Source organism: Molothrus aeneus, chromosome 9 (genome assembly GCF_037042795.1).
Source record: "Molothrus aeneus isolate 106 chromosome 9, BPBGC_Maene_1.0, whole genome shotgun sequence".
NCBI classification, from domain to species: Eukaryota; Metazoa; Chordata; class Aves; order Passeriformes; family Icteridae; genus Molothrus; species Molothrus aeneus.
In genome coordinates this window covers 9,201,249-9,215,205 of record NC_089654.1, presented here as the reverse complement: position 1 = coordinate 9,215,205, position 13,957 = coordinate 9,201,249, and the positions used below count along the sequence as shown (strand labels likewise).

Below are 13,957 nucleotides of genomic sequence, written 5' to 3'. Positions count from 1 at the left end.
TTTTTTTTTTTTTTTTATTTTTTTTGGTGCATTTTTATGTATTCCTCCAAGAGTGACATCATCCCTGGGGGGAAAGGCTGTGCTGCTGCCGACCCACTGTCCCCCAGCTTCCAGCAGGACCCCGCGGAAGAGGGGTGGAGGGACGATGAGCAGCAGCCGTCTGTCTGTCCAGCCATCCACCCGCCTCCCAGAGCCCTCCCGCCGCCCCTCCAGCCTTACCGGGCGCGGTGGCTCCAGCGGCGGGAGCAGAGAACGGGAGCGGAGCGGAGCCGGCTCCCGGCCCCGCCGAGCCGCGCTCCGGCGGTGATGTCAGCGTCCCTCCTCCTCCTCCTCCTCCTCCTCCCGCTCGGTAGCCGGGTGGCCCCCCCGCCGCAGCGCGTCGGGGGGCGGGGGGCACCCGGCTACCGAGCAGGAGGAGGGAGAATTGTAGGAGTAGGTGGATGACTTCATTCCCAGATGCAGCATCTCTGCTCCCAAATTGCATCCTCTGTAGGATGGAGATCTCCCATCTGTGGGTCTCCATCCATCCTTAGGGGTGCTAAAGGACAGGAGGGGACCAGCGCCCCATGGACACCCCCCTTATGCCAGGCGGATCTCCCTGTGCACCCACACAGAATCCCATCCCTTAACCAGGCTAAAAAACACGCACAGGACAGGCAGGAGACGTCATGGAGAATCCCAGCTCAGGGATGCTCTGGTTCCTCACTCTCCTCCTGAGCTTGGACAAGCTATCCCAGTATTTGTCTGTCTGTGAGGCACAGGGAGATGGATGTGATGTTCCCAAAGGCTTGTTTTGGTTGTTGTTCTTTTTTTTTTTTTTTCCTAAATCCTTGCTTCTCATGCTGACTTCTCTGAAATGGTTGTGGCTCCTTGTCTTTGCTGCAGGTTGGACATCCTAAAAATAGATGGTACCTAAAACACAGGCTCTGGGAAATGCATGCTGGCTGAATCCAAGCCACTGCAGGCAGCAGTGCAGGGGTGGCATGAAGTCCAAGGAGGAACACCAGGTTCTGGGAAAACTGAAGAAGCAGACTCAGGGGCCAGCAGAGCAGTGCAGGAGATGTATGACCCTTCTCATCCATAATTTCAGCAACTCCCCTTCCTTTCCCTGTAGTGCACGGCTGATGGTGCAGGGCAGCAGCATCCTGGGGGATTCCTCCTCAGCTGCACTTCCTTGGGCAGCACACAGCCCCCACTGCCCCACTCCCCAGCTGGATCCAGCCCAGCTGCTGGTCCCTGGGGTTTGGAAGGGAATTTTCTCTCCCTTGTCTCATTTCTGCTGGTGGGATGGGGTCAGAGGTGGCTGTGAACAGCCAGGTGCTGCCCTCCTCACAGTCCCGCTTCCCCAGTCATGATCCCTGTGTCCCACCAGGGGTGAAGAGGTTTTGCTGGGTGTCTGGAACCCCTCCTCCTCTCCCCAGTGGGTCCCACAGGGCTGTGAAGTCAGCCAGGCTGAGCACAGGGCCAGTGGTGCTCTGGGGAATGCCTGGGGAAAGGCAGGGAGGTGTTTCCCTCCTGGGACAGGATGGGAGCTGGGGAGGCTGGTGGGCACATCCCCACCAGTGTCACACCCATCCTGTCCCAGGATCCATCCAATGTACAGCCAGGAATCAGCACAGTCCTGCAGCTCAGGGCAGGGGAACAGCCTGGCATGAACCCCTCATCTCCCCTTCCCAGGCTGCTGATGCGATCCCTCCTGCCCAGGGCAGATATCTCCATTTCAAGGCAGGCTCCTGCCTTCCTTAGCAGACATCTGTCTTTTCCAGCCAAGACAATTATTTCCCTCCTGATGCACCCTTGATGTCCCCAAACACAGAGGCACCATTTCCTGCAGGAGCCAAGTTCCACTGCCCCCAGCCCTGCAATGGCTGGGTGGGGCTGAGCATCACCCCAGCTCTCACTGGCTGGCTCCTGTCCCAAGAACCCCCAGAGCACCCCTGACACCCATTCCAGCTGCTCTGCACCAAGATCATTCCCCAAAACTCTGTGTCCTGGGCTGTCCCTCACTCTGTGTCACCCCTACCTGGTCAATTTAAACCCCCTCACCACTCCAGCCCAGGGTTTGGCACATCCCCCAGGCTGGGCAGAGGGCCCTCAGAAGCACCCTGTGAAGGCTGCAAGAAGTGCTCCAGACCTTCACTGCTGTTGATTGAGCCAGAGGAGCTGCTTGTCAGGCCCTGATTAACCCACCCTCGGTGGATTAATGAGCAGCGCTCATGGCAATGAGAGCTTTGCCGTGGCTTGCCTGGCCTTGGCTGCTCTGTGGAGAGAGCAGGAGGAGCTGTCCTTGCTCCCTGCAGCCCACAGCTCCCTTCAGGCCCCCTTTGCTCCCTGTCTGGGCAGCCCAGGGTGGGTGGCTCTGTGGGGAGGAGAGTGATGTGTCCCCAATGGGGTCCCCATGCCCTTCTGCAGCTTCTCTCCTCCCCTGCCTGGAGGGACAACCCTTGGTGGGAGCATCTCCAGGGAATGCTCAGCTCACCTTGGCTGCCTGTCCTGGCGTTTCCAAAGTGGCAGGGGTCCCACTGCTCCCCTCTTTGCTTTTGGGGGCTGCCATGCTCATGTCCAGGGAAGTTGGCCACATGGCTGTGAGTAAATAGAGCAGAAATAGAGCTGTTGACATGCCCAGCTGCAGAAAGTGAGGCTGCAGAGTGGGCTGAGCCCTTCCCAGCCAGAAAAAAAGGTAGAGAAAAGGTTTTTGATTTCCTTTGACATTTCAGAGTTGGCTTTTTTGGTATCACCACTGTTTCCTCAGTTCGGAATGGGCCTGGCTTTGCTTTCTCTTTAGGAGCAGGAAAAGTCTCTTGGTTTTCTTCTGAAGTGCCCAGCATTGAGCTGTGTGGATTCTGATTTAGGGAGAGCCTCTTCAAACACCTCCCAGTGTGGCATCCATGGACAGCCTCTCACCACTTGCTCCCACCACCCCAAACTGCCTGCTGGGCTGGGGCTACCCCAGCCTGGGGAGGCTGCACAAAACCCCAGGGACAGAGGGAAAGGCTGGAGGTGCTGCTGGGGCTCTCTCCTGCCTTTCTGCAGGGCTGAAGCTTCACAGCAAGGCAGCTGCCAGGAGCTGGCCGATAGCTTTTAGGGTCAGATCAGACAAGGACCCCCTTTTAGGAGGGGGTGCTGGCAGGGCACCCCAGCCTGGGGACACAATGACACCTCAATGCCACCCCTCTGGGCAGCGGGGCTGGGCCGGGTCCCACACCCGACCTGGGTGGGAGCAGGAAGCTCCAGCGCCCTCCAGCCCTGGGCACCGTGGCTGGCGAGCCGGCACAGCCACAGCGGCCCCGGAGCGGCGGCGCTCGCACGGAGCCGTCCCGGTGTGACCCCTCCGCATCCTCTGCGCGGCAGCCGCCGCCCCGGCGTGGCCCTTGGTAGGTAATGCAAGGGGATCTGCCGGCCTGGACACGCGTGGGGAGCAAGGAAATGGGATCTGCCCGGTGCAAAGGAGGGATGCTGACATCGGGCCCCTCGTTGGTTATCAGCGCACAGCTGGGACAGTACCGCGATTAACATCACATTATCATCCCTGTGAGGCACAGGGGCAGATCCTCCCCTGAGGGACAGGCACAGGGCGAGGCACTGCTGGCTCACACTGGCACTGCCCCTTCTCACCCCTGCATTTACACCCCGGGCCCCACTGGCAGAGGTCGCAGCACCAGATGGGGCAGCTCTTGCTCTTGGCACTCCGGCCGTGGTTTTGCACATAACCACAGGAATGAGGAGCGTTCCCCCGGAAGCGGGAGCTGCAGCCACAGGGAAATCGGTGTGGTCCCACTGCCTGGTCCCTCCCAGGGTGGGGGAACTGGGATTTCCCCAGCTCTCCAGCCAAAATGCTTTGATTCCTTTCGAAGCTGAGAACTGAAATATTTCAAGACATCAAAAACTTTTGGCTGATGCAGATATTTATTTCTCCACATCAGGAGGTGGGAAGTGATGAATTCAGCACAAATCTGCAACATTCAGTAACTTCCATCTGCAAGCCCAAAGTCGGGTTCATCGCTGGCACATTGCAGTGTGTCCATCCATCCTGGCTGCCCAGGTGTCTGGGTGCTGGACAGACAGCTGGGCAGATGCTGCCAGCCCAAAACAGACATGGGAAAGCCCTTTGCAAGGGACTCACCTGGCTGGGGATATCCCAAAATCCTGTCAGTCACAGACCTGGCTGGTCTCCATGGCTGGTGATGCCTGGGGCTTCTCACCCAGTGCTTTACCAGGAGGGAAACTGAGGCCACTTCCCTGCTCTCAGTGTCCCAGGGAAGCTGCTTGGAGGAGCTTTGCTGCCCCTGCCCTGGTGAGAGGCATCCCCATGCTCCAGGGAGGGGGATGCTGAGGATCCAACTGGCCTGTGGGAGAGGATGGGGACAGCAGGGAGATGGTGTGGCCTTGCTGGGCAGCAGGGACATGGGAATGTCACTGGACTCGTCCTTCTGTGGTCAGGTCAGGACTTCCCAGAGAACCAGAAAATCCAGCCCTGGCTCCCTAATGGGGCTCAGGTGGGGGATGCTGGGGAGCAGCTGAACCCCAGGCTGTGGCACCAGGCACTGGAGGAGGTGAGGGGAGCAGTCCATAGCTTGTCCTCATTTTCCCCCTGTGGCTGGCAATGATTGGGAAGGAGAGCAAATATTCACATATTTGCCAAAATTATTTTTGAGGTGGGGTTTGTGTGCAGCAAACAGGGCCAGCCTGGGATGGGGCAACTTTTGGGAGAGGGGCAATATGAGAGGGGGTTTAGGAGCAGCTGTCCCCCTTTGGGAGAGGAATGAAGGCTTGGCCCCGACTCTGAGCAGCTTCCTGGCAGCTGCTGCAGGAAAGGGCTGAGGCTATAGGCAGTGAGGGGGCGAGGGCCACAGGCCCCAGCTGCAGCAGGGGTTGTGCTCATACCCAGGGTGCCTGGGAGGGTTAGAGGCTTCCCCCAAATACCACTGTGATTTGGCTGGAGCCAATGGGGCTGACTTCATCCTGCTGAAATGTATCATTACAGCCAGGCAGGGAATGTGCTGTGGGGTTTGGGGGGAGCTGGGTGTGGGGTGGAGTGTGCTGAGCACACAGAGCCTGGTTTCCTGCAGGATGAGGTCTCCCCTGCCTCCTGCATCACTTTGTGGTTTGATGACAAGTTGAAGGGACACGCTGTGGGTTCTGGTGAGGGGACCAGCACCAGCTCCTGCCCCAAAGGAGCCCTTGGACAGTCAGGGACCACTGCTAGGGCCAGGCCTGGGGAGGCAGCATCCCCCTCTGGGCTGTGTGCCTCTTGCAGTCCTCCTCTGTGGGAAACCAGCCCTTTTTCAAAGCTTCTTTCCAAACAAAATCACTTTTGGCAGCCCTTAGGCAATGGCAGGTCTCTGCTGACTGCTCCAGTGCTGGCATCTGTCATGGCTGTCACTGTCCTCTCCCGCCGTCACCCTGTTGTGTCCCTGCCAGCAAAAATCCTCCTGGCTGTGCAGCATCGGGGACGGCCAGTGCAGCCTTGGGTTCTCCTTTGCAAAGCAGCTCCTGGGGCCGTCCCCCAGCGCCCTCCTTTGCCAGCCTCTCTTTTGGCCCAGGACATTTGGGGATTGCAGAGACCCCTGCGGTGCTGAGGAGGGGAGCAGCAGCAGGTCACGCACAGAATCGCCCTGCGGGGATGGGTGCCCTGGCCGTGGCTGGAGAGGGAGGCCGTGACCCGGGGTGTGACCCTGTGAGTGCTGGGGTGCCACAGCCGGGGATCCCCGAGCACGGAGGAGGGCGGCGCGCTGGTCCCGCACGGCTGCGGGTGACAGACGGGGCTCGAACACCGCCGGGGCAGTGTCCCCACGGCAGGAGGGACCCTACGGGAAGGGCCGGGAGCCGTGAGTGTCCCAGGGAGGCGGCAGAGGGCAGCAGGGCTCCGGTGCGGGCTGCCCGGGGGTGGCCCCGGCGGGGCGGGGGGCTCGGGCGGCGGGGGCGGCCCCGGCCGCGCCCCGTTAAAAGGCGGCACCGGCGGGGCGGAGGAGGCACAGCGGGCTGGGCAGGACGGGGCTGCACGCTGGGATCTGCTCTCCCTTCAGGTAAGTTGTGTCTGTCCCTCCCCGCCCGTGGGGACACCTGGAGGGGCGCTGGGCTCTGGGCACGGCAGCGGCTGTGCTGTGTGGGGGCTCCCCCGGTAACCTCTCTGCTCTCCCCAGGTGCAAAGATGGGGTGCTTCACCTTTATCAAGGTCATGATGATCCTCTTCAACCTGGCCATCTTCGTAAGTGCGCCCCGGGGGCTGGGGTCCGCGGGAGGGGGTCCCGGGGAGCCCCCGGAGCCGGGTGTGGGGTGGGTTTGGGTCTGGCCGCGCTCCCCTGCCCCTCCGGGCTCCTTTCTGTGGGCCATGGGGTGGAGAGTGTGGGCAGGTGGGTGCAGGTGGGACTCGCCGAGCCCAGCGGGCTGTGCCGTGCTCTGGGGACCGTGGCTGTTGCATCAGCTGCCCCTGTTCCTCGCTGTGCTGAAGCTTGGCAAGGTGGTGATGCCCCGGAACAGTGGGTTCGCTGCCTCCCTGCCTGAGGGTCCTGCCTCTGTAGGGGAGCAGCCCCCGTGTGTGACTGTGGCTTTGGGGCTCCTGGATGTCGGGAATTCAGAGCACATGCAGGCTCTGCTGCCACCCGGGGCAAAGGGAGCGGAGCTGGCAGGAGCTGCCCTGGCCCTGCAGGAGCCACCTGGAAGAGGCTGTGGTAGGACACAGCCTTGGGAAGGAGGGGGTGCAGAGCCTCCTGGCTTGCTCTGCTGAAACACTCCCTCTGTAAAGCCCCTGCCAGGATTTGAGTGTGGTGGGGACGGTCGAGGGGGCAGAGGGGAGGGCTGGCACAGACTGCCGGCAGCCCAGAGTTGACCTTGCCCAGGACTGTCTGGGGCCAGGGGCTGCTCAGCTTCTCCTCTGGGTGGGCAGGCAGCCGCCCTGCATGGAGGAGCTCGTGGCAGTGTGATGGTGGCCAGAGCCTGCACTGGCCCTGTGGGATCGTGGTGGCACTGCTGGCTTGGCTGCTCCACTGCTGGCACTGAAACCCCTCAGCTGTGGCACTGCCCAGGGGGTGTGGGGTGTGTTTCAGAGTACTGAGCTGTCTGGCAGTGCCCTGGGCTGCCTGCAGTGCCACAAAGTCTTGCTTTGGTGTGGGGAAAAACTGCCAAGGGGAGAAACACCTGTGCCAAGGCCTTGCCCGAGTATCAAATCTCGTGCCTACCTGGAAGCTGACATTGCCTTTCTCCTCCCAGCTCAGTGGTGGGACCCTCTTGGGAGTTGGCATCTGGGTCAAAGTGGATGGAGAGTCATTCCTGAAAATATTTGGGACGCTGTCCTCCAGCATCCTGCAAGTTGTGAATGTGGCCTATCTCCTCATTGTCATTGGTGCCATCCTGCTGGTGATCGGCTTCCTCGGGTGCTACGGTGCCCAGAAGGAGAGCAAATGTCTCCTGATGATGGTATGGACCTGGCTGACCTCCTTATCAAGCCTCAATTGAGCTGCATCTGTGGTGGGAGAGGCCTGGTGGGCAGATTTCTCTGTGGATATTTCCATGTGGTGGCAGTCTGGGTGGCCCTTGGAAAGGCAGTGCTGGACTCAGTCTGCCCCAGAAAGGGTGAGAGGAGGGAGGGGTCACGCTGAGCTGAGGTCTCTCTCTTGGAGAGTCCAGAGAGCCCAGCCCCAAGCAGGTGGAGGGCTGGAGGACCCCAAGGTTGTGCTGCTCTTGCCCAGGAGCAGGGCTGAAGGCAGTGAGGCAGGAGGGCTGGAGCCCTGGGGAGGCAGATGAGTTCCAAGGGCCCCTGAGGATTCTGGCTGTGGTTTGACCTCCCTTCCCTTGCTATGTCCTAGTTCTTCTCAGTGGTGCTGATCATCTTCATTGCTGAAGTTGCTGCTGCCGTGGTGGCTCTGGTCTTCACAGGTCTTGTGAGTGCAATCCCTGAGTCTTGGGCTGGGCTGGTGTGGGACGTGTCCTACCCCTTGGGAAAACAGGAGCCATGGGCTGCCCATGGGTGTGGCTGCTCAGAGTGATCAGTGCTGCAGGAGGAAGGGATGTTGGGATGTTGGTCACTGCTGGCACCAGGTAGGTGGGCAGGCTGGAGTGGCCTGAGGGTGGTGGGAGCAGGGTTTCCTGTTATATCATAACCCTCATATTTTTAGGACAAGTCTTGCCCACTTCTTTCTGTCAAGCCCCTCAGTCCTGAACCAGCTTAGGCTTGACACCTCCCCACCTCTGAGGGTAGGAGCCACTGGAGGAGGAAGTTCCTATTGCCTCATGCTGAGCAAACTAACCCTATTATTAGCACCTGAGAAACCACCTGGAGAGAAAGGTGACTGCCTCATTAGGCACTGGAGAAGTCAGCCACAGGGCAAACTCATTCCTGGCTCCCTCACTTAGCGCTGCTTATCAGATGACTCAGGGCATAAGTGACCTTGTGCCATAAAGCACTCTTTGGTGGGGAAGAGAAAAACTCTCTGTGGGTCAAATGGCCATGGTGTGACTGCTGGCCATGCTGGGTCTTTTTGGTCTCCTCTCCATAGGCTGAGACCAGTATGGGGGTGCTCCCCAGGACCTTCTCTGATTGTGTTTTCCTGCCCTTTCTTCCAGGCAGAGACGTTACTGACAGGGCTGGTGACCCCGCTGCTGAAGGAGAAGTATGGGGTGGATGAGACATTCACACAGATCTGGAATGTCACCATGTCAGAGGTGTGCTGAGCGCTGTGGGTCAGGATCCTCCCAACATGGGCTTAGGTGCATGTCTGGGTGGGACAGTGAGAGGGAAGTGGGGACACATCACAGTCCTGGATGTGCTGAGCTGTCACCACCTCCTCAATTCCCCAGGTTCCTGGGAACTGCCTGCTTGGGACCTGGTGGGGTGAGAGCTGTGTGTGATGGTGTGTGGGGCAAAACCCTGGTCCCAAGGTGACTACTGAGCAGCCCACTGAGGCAGGGTTGAGCTGGGTGACCCCCTCCATGAGCCAGTGGGGTCCAGATGGTGTCAGAGCATGGAGGGAGACCTGAAGGATGCTCCTCCCATCCCTTCCTCTCTCTCCCTCTTAGGTTCACTGCTGTGGCCTGAATAACTACACAGACTTCAACAACTCCTACTTTTATGATACACACCATGGCTACCCCGGGCAGTGCTGTGACACACAGGAACCCTGCAACAGCACAGTGGCTGCAGAAATGGCTGTCCAGGTAAGGGTGTGCTGCTGGCAGAGCCTGGCTTGGGGTGTGCCTGGGCATGGGGAGGGAGACCTGTCCTGTAGCTCCAGCCCCAGCTCTGCACACAGTGGTCCCATGGGCTTTAAGTTCTGAGGGGAGGCTGTGGTGGCCTTGGCTTTTCCCTGGTAGAAACAAGTAAAGCTGTTATGTTTTTCTGGTCCTGAAGGGAATAGGGTGGCATGCTTGATGCTGGGCTTGAACCCAGGCACCACTCTGCCTTTTTGGGTGATTTTCCTGCTTCTTCCCTTCCTTTCCTTGCTCCCCACCCAATATTTGGTCTGAGAAGTGGCTGAGTTGCCCCTGAAGCCTCAGACCTTCCCCATGGCTGTGTGTTCTGGCTTGGAGAAGCAGTACCTCCCTTCCTGGGGGATGCTGTGCCCTGGCAGTCGGGGTATCGCCACCTCTTGCCATCCTCACCTGTGTGGTTGCCTCGTGCAGGGCTGTTTCAAACAGATCCTGGAAGAAATCAGGACCAACGCAGGGGTGGCGGGCGGCGTGGCAGCCGGCATCGCTGCCTTGGAGGTGAGTGCCTGAGCCCTGCTCTGTGCCTCTCCTTGTGCCTGGAGCTGGGGCTGGGCCAGCCTGGGGGCCCCAGGGGGCTGGGGCAGCTCCATGGACCACCTGCAGCTCCAGATACTGAGCCTTCTTCCCTGGGCACCTCCAGCCCTCCCACTGGTGCCCTGGGCACAGAGGGCTGTGACCCAAAGCCCTGCTGGGAAGGGGAGGGAGGCTGCACATTTAGGGGGGCTGATTTGCACCTTGCCACCCCCAGATTGCAGCCATGGCCGTTTCCATGTACCTGTACTGTCGGCTGGATGAGAAGTGACCCCCTGAGGCAGGAGGATGACCTGCCACCCCCCATGCTGGGGTGCACCTGTGACGTGCCATGCTCTCAGGGGGACCCCATCCCTCCCCAGGTCTGATGCTCTCCTGTGCACTGTGATTTGTAGCTGTATTTTGATCTACTGAGCTGGGATCTGTAGAGTTTGTGTATATTTTTGTACTGATATGGCATACAGAGCCTGTACATAGAGATTTGGGGTGTTTTTTGATTGGGGGGGTGGGTGTTGGGAGAAGCTGCTTGGTCTGTTTGGCTGATGCCAGCAGGAGATAAAGCAGCACAGGGGCTTTTCAGGGCTGCTGATCTGGCAGTGGCACAGTGATGCCTTGAGAAGCCCTGGCAGCTGGGTGCTGTACTGCTCTCACACTGTCCCTGCTGTGTCCCCCTGCATCCCTTTGAGGGGGTAACTACACCCTCACTGGGGATGTATCTACTCCTGCACCCATCCTCTGCCAGCCCTGGCCTTGCTGCCATGTGTCCCCTGAAGGAGGTGCTGGCTGCTCTCTGCCCTTCCCTGGCTCTGCAGGGGCTGAGGCTGCCCTGTACCCTGTGCCATTTTGTGCCTGAGCCCCTCTCCCTGCTGTAAAGAAATGCAAATAAATTTTTCATCTTGGAAACAAATTATTTTCTGGAGTTGATCTTGGTGCTGCCTTTAATAAATACCCTCTGCTGGGTTGGGGGTGCAGGGGTGAGGGCTGCCTCACCTCCCTCCCCATTCCCTTCCATGTCCTTGCAGGCAGCACAGCCCTGCCCACAGCCTCCCTGCCCTCCTTGCCTGTGGCTCCCCACCTGCTCAGGTGCTTGGAAACAGAGCAGCCCTGTGTTTGCACAGCAGACAGGGTGCTGGGAGGACACCACCCTTACAGCCCCTGCCCTCTGCAACAGCCACTGCTTGCTCACAGCAAGGGACTGAGCAGCAGCTTGGCTTGAAAGGCAGGGCTGGCTGGGGGTTCCTGTGTCCTCATCAGCTGCAGGAACCCGGAATGGGGTGGTGGAGAGCTGGGGGTGGCAGGATCCATCCCTCTGAACATCTCCACCCCAGTGCTGTCCTGCACTGCCTGTGTCTGATGCACCTGCCCTCCCTCTGTCTGTGGGAGGTGGGTGGGCTTGGAGGGTTTCCAGATACTGCTACTCCCTCTCTGCCTCAGTTTCTCCACTGCAACAGCACAGCTGGGGTGGTGCTCCCAAGGGCTCCTTCACCCTGTTTTGGCCAGGGCTGTGGGGCAGGGAGGTGAAGGGGTGGTGGCAGGAGGCCAGTGTGCACACAGCCTCCCCAGCCCTGCCTCGCTCTGTGCCTGCTGTGGCACCCCCTTATCAGCTCCTGCCCGGTACAAGGCTGCACCGAGCGCTGCTGTGGTCTGGCATCTCCCTGGTGCCATCCAGTTCCTGTCACGGGGGCAGGAGCAGGCAGGGACAGTGGGACAGGCATGGGCACCCACTCCCAACACTAGGTCATTTAGCCCTGAGAAGAGGGCATCTGGCCCTGCCCCATGGCAGGGTGTGGGGGAAGCTGTGAGAAAACAGCCTTGTCTTTCCTGGCCAGGTGAATAAATAGGTCCCATAATAGTTCTACCATAAACTGGTGCCACCTCATGGGTGGCGTCAGGGCTTTTATGCCTCTTATCCCTCTTCAAGGATACAGGAGCTGCCAGGAAGCCCTTCCTGGAGGTGTTGTGGTGCCCAGGAACCAGTTGGCACAGAGCTGGGCACACCCGGCCGTGTCCTGCTCTGCCCGTTTTTGGGATGCCTCGCAGAGCTGGCTCCTGGCACACACCCTCTCACCATCGGCCCCGTGGGGCGGAGCAGGCTCAGGGGTGAAACTGCTGGCTTCCACCTTTGCAACTCCTCCTAGCCAGGGCTTTCCATGGGTCAGAACAGGCTGTTTCTGTGGCACTGAGTTTTGTAAATAGCCCTGCAACCACTGGCTTGGTCCCTCCCCTCCACCTGCTGGGAAAACTTGCAGGACCAGTTTCTCCTCGCGGATGCGGATGCAATTCCTCCCAATTGCCCTTTGCGGTTCTTGGCTGCCCTGGCAGCCAAAATCAGAGCAGTGGGGGGTAAACTGGACTGGCACAGCCTCCCTGTGCTCCCACTGTGCCCCTGCCCTCCACTTCCACTGCCCAAGCACTGCCACAGCCTTTGGGCTCTCCAAGGAGATCCCATTCCAGCTGCTCCCCCACAAGCTCTGTGGCCCACCCCAGCCCACCACCCACCCCCACCAGCTCATGTAGGTGCCACCAGGCACCTCTGCACTTTATATCCCTTAGAGCTGCCCAGTTCTCACAGACTGGCACGCTGGGGCAAACAGAAACTGCCAGCACAAGGCCAAGAGGTCCCTGAGGGATTATGGTGGCAAACAGAAACTTCCTTATTGCCCCGGAAGATGGCAGGAGATGGCTCGAGAACCTGGCACATCTGGGTGTGTGCCAAAGTGGAGGTTCTTCTTTTCCACCTGGGATACAGGGTGAGGGAAGGCAGGAGGGCAAAGTCTCCCTGCAGGGACGTTGAGCAAACATCAGCCAGTGCCATGATGGGAGACGAACAGAGATCAAAATTCCTGGAGATTTGCAAGGTGCACTCTCCACCGGCATTACTTGCCCCAGGGCACAGCAGGCAAAACCCTGTGTGGTGCAGGAGCCTGTGCTGGCAGGGAGTGGGCAGTGATCGGTAATTAGGAAAGGAGCCGCCCCCTCCTTCCTGGGAATTAGCATCGATGGGAACAGGTAGACGAAAAGAAGGAGGAGCTGCACCTCTTTGGGTTTGTGCTAGTAAAGGGGGTAATAAGAAGCAAAAGCAAATTCATCCAGCATTAGTTGTCAAGGAGTGCCTGCTATGGGGAATTACCCCTGCCTGCTGTAAAGGCTGGGACAGGATGTTCCCAGACTGGGGAGAAGAGGATATCCTTGAATGGCTCAGGCTGGTCCTGGGGAAGAAGTGAGGCAATGCACACTTTCCCAGGCACAGACTGCCTGCCTGACTCCCCTCCTCCTCAGAGATAAACCATCCTGAGTGCCAGCCTGACCTCAACAGTGCTTTCTAGGCAGCTCCCTGCCCTAATTGTTTAGTGGGGATATCAGAGGAGGCGATGCAAGGGCTGTTCAAGAGGCAGCAGGCAGGAGCTGCCATTGAACTGTGTGTTAATCATTAATGCTGCACCGGGCAGGGACAGCACAACAATCACAGCAATCCTGGTACCCAGTCGAAGATTAATTTTCCACCTACTTTAAATGTGGGAACAGGAGGTGGCAGCCCTGTGTCTGCAGGCACAGCAGGGAACAGGGACAGGAATGGGCTGGGTGCAGGGAAAGGACCCCTCTCAAAGCTGGGAACAAAGGGAGAAGCCAAGCAGAGCCCCTTCCTGGGAGCAGTTTGGGCACCTTGGCATTTGTGACTTTTTATTCATAAATGCTTTTGGCATTCATGGCTTTTTATGAGGCAGAGGGTGCTGAAAATTTAGGATCAGGTTTCTGGGCTGGGATTCAAGTGGCTGGGCACAGCATCACTGATTCCCTCCCACGGAGGGAAGGAGATGGGGCCAGCAGGGAGCTAGTGATGACATCTCTCCATTCAAGAGGACTGAGTGTGTTATCCCAGAGGACTCTGGCTGGAAGGCTCTTTCCTCCATCTGTGGGGCACAGAGGAACCCATGTGCCATAGGAAGGGTCAGCCTAGACCTTGTCTCCCACATACCAGCCCGTCATCAGAGCACAGGGACTTCCTGCTTCCTCGGCACAGAGATCTCCAACAAAAAAACTATGATGCATAAAAATAAACACCACCGGAAACTATGCAAAATTCCCCACCCCCCACAAGCTCTGGAAAGGTCAAGTTTCATGCCAACACTATTTTGCTTTTGTTTAATTATCAGCCAGCTCCTGGGAGGTGGGGCAGCCCGGACAGGTTCTGCTTTGTAGGGCTGCACAAAGCCAGGGAGGC

At 59.0% G+C, this 13,957-nt stretch overlaps 2 protein-coding genes across 2 annotated transcripts in view; one reads left to right on the top strand and one right to left on the bottom strand.

Moving 5' to 3' along the window:
• PIK3R3 (phosphoinositide-3-kinase regulatory subunit 3) overlaps positions 1–295 on the bottom strand; it is a 78,863-nt gene extending 78,568 nt beyond the window's left edge. The window contains exon 1 of the mRNA XM_066555212.1: positions 220–295. The gene's annotated coding sequence lies outside the window, so the exon portion shown is untranslated. The remainder of the gene's footprint in view (positions 1–219) is intronic.
• A 5,667-nt stretch (positions 296–5,962) lies between these two features.
• On the top strand, positions 5,963–10,629 carry TSPAN1 (tetraspanin 1). Its single transcript, XM_066555909.1, has 8 exons — positions 5,963–6,026; positions 6,144–6,208; positions 7,210–7,416; positions 7,806–7,880; positions 8,563–8,661; positions 9,016–9,153; positions 9,619–9,702; positions 9,953–10,629. The coding sequence occupies exons 2-8, from the start codon at positions 6,152–6,154 to the stop codon at positions 10,004–10,006; spliced, it is 714 nt and encodes a 237-aa protein (XP_066412006.1). The 5' UTR covers positions 5,963–6,026; positions 6,144–6,151; the 3' UTR covers positions 10,007–10,629.
• Positions 10,630–13,957: the final 3,328 nt, after the last annotated feature.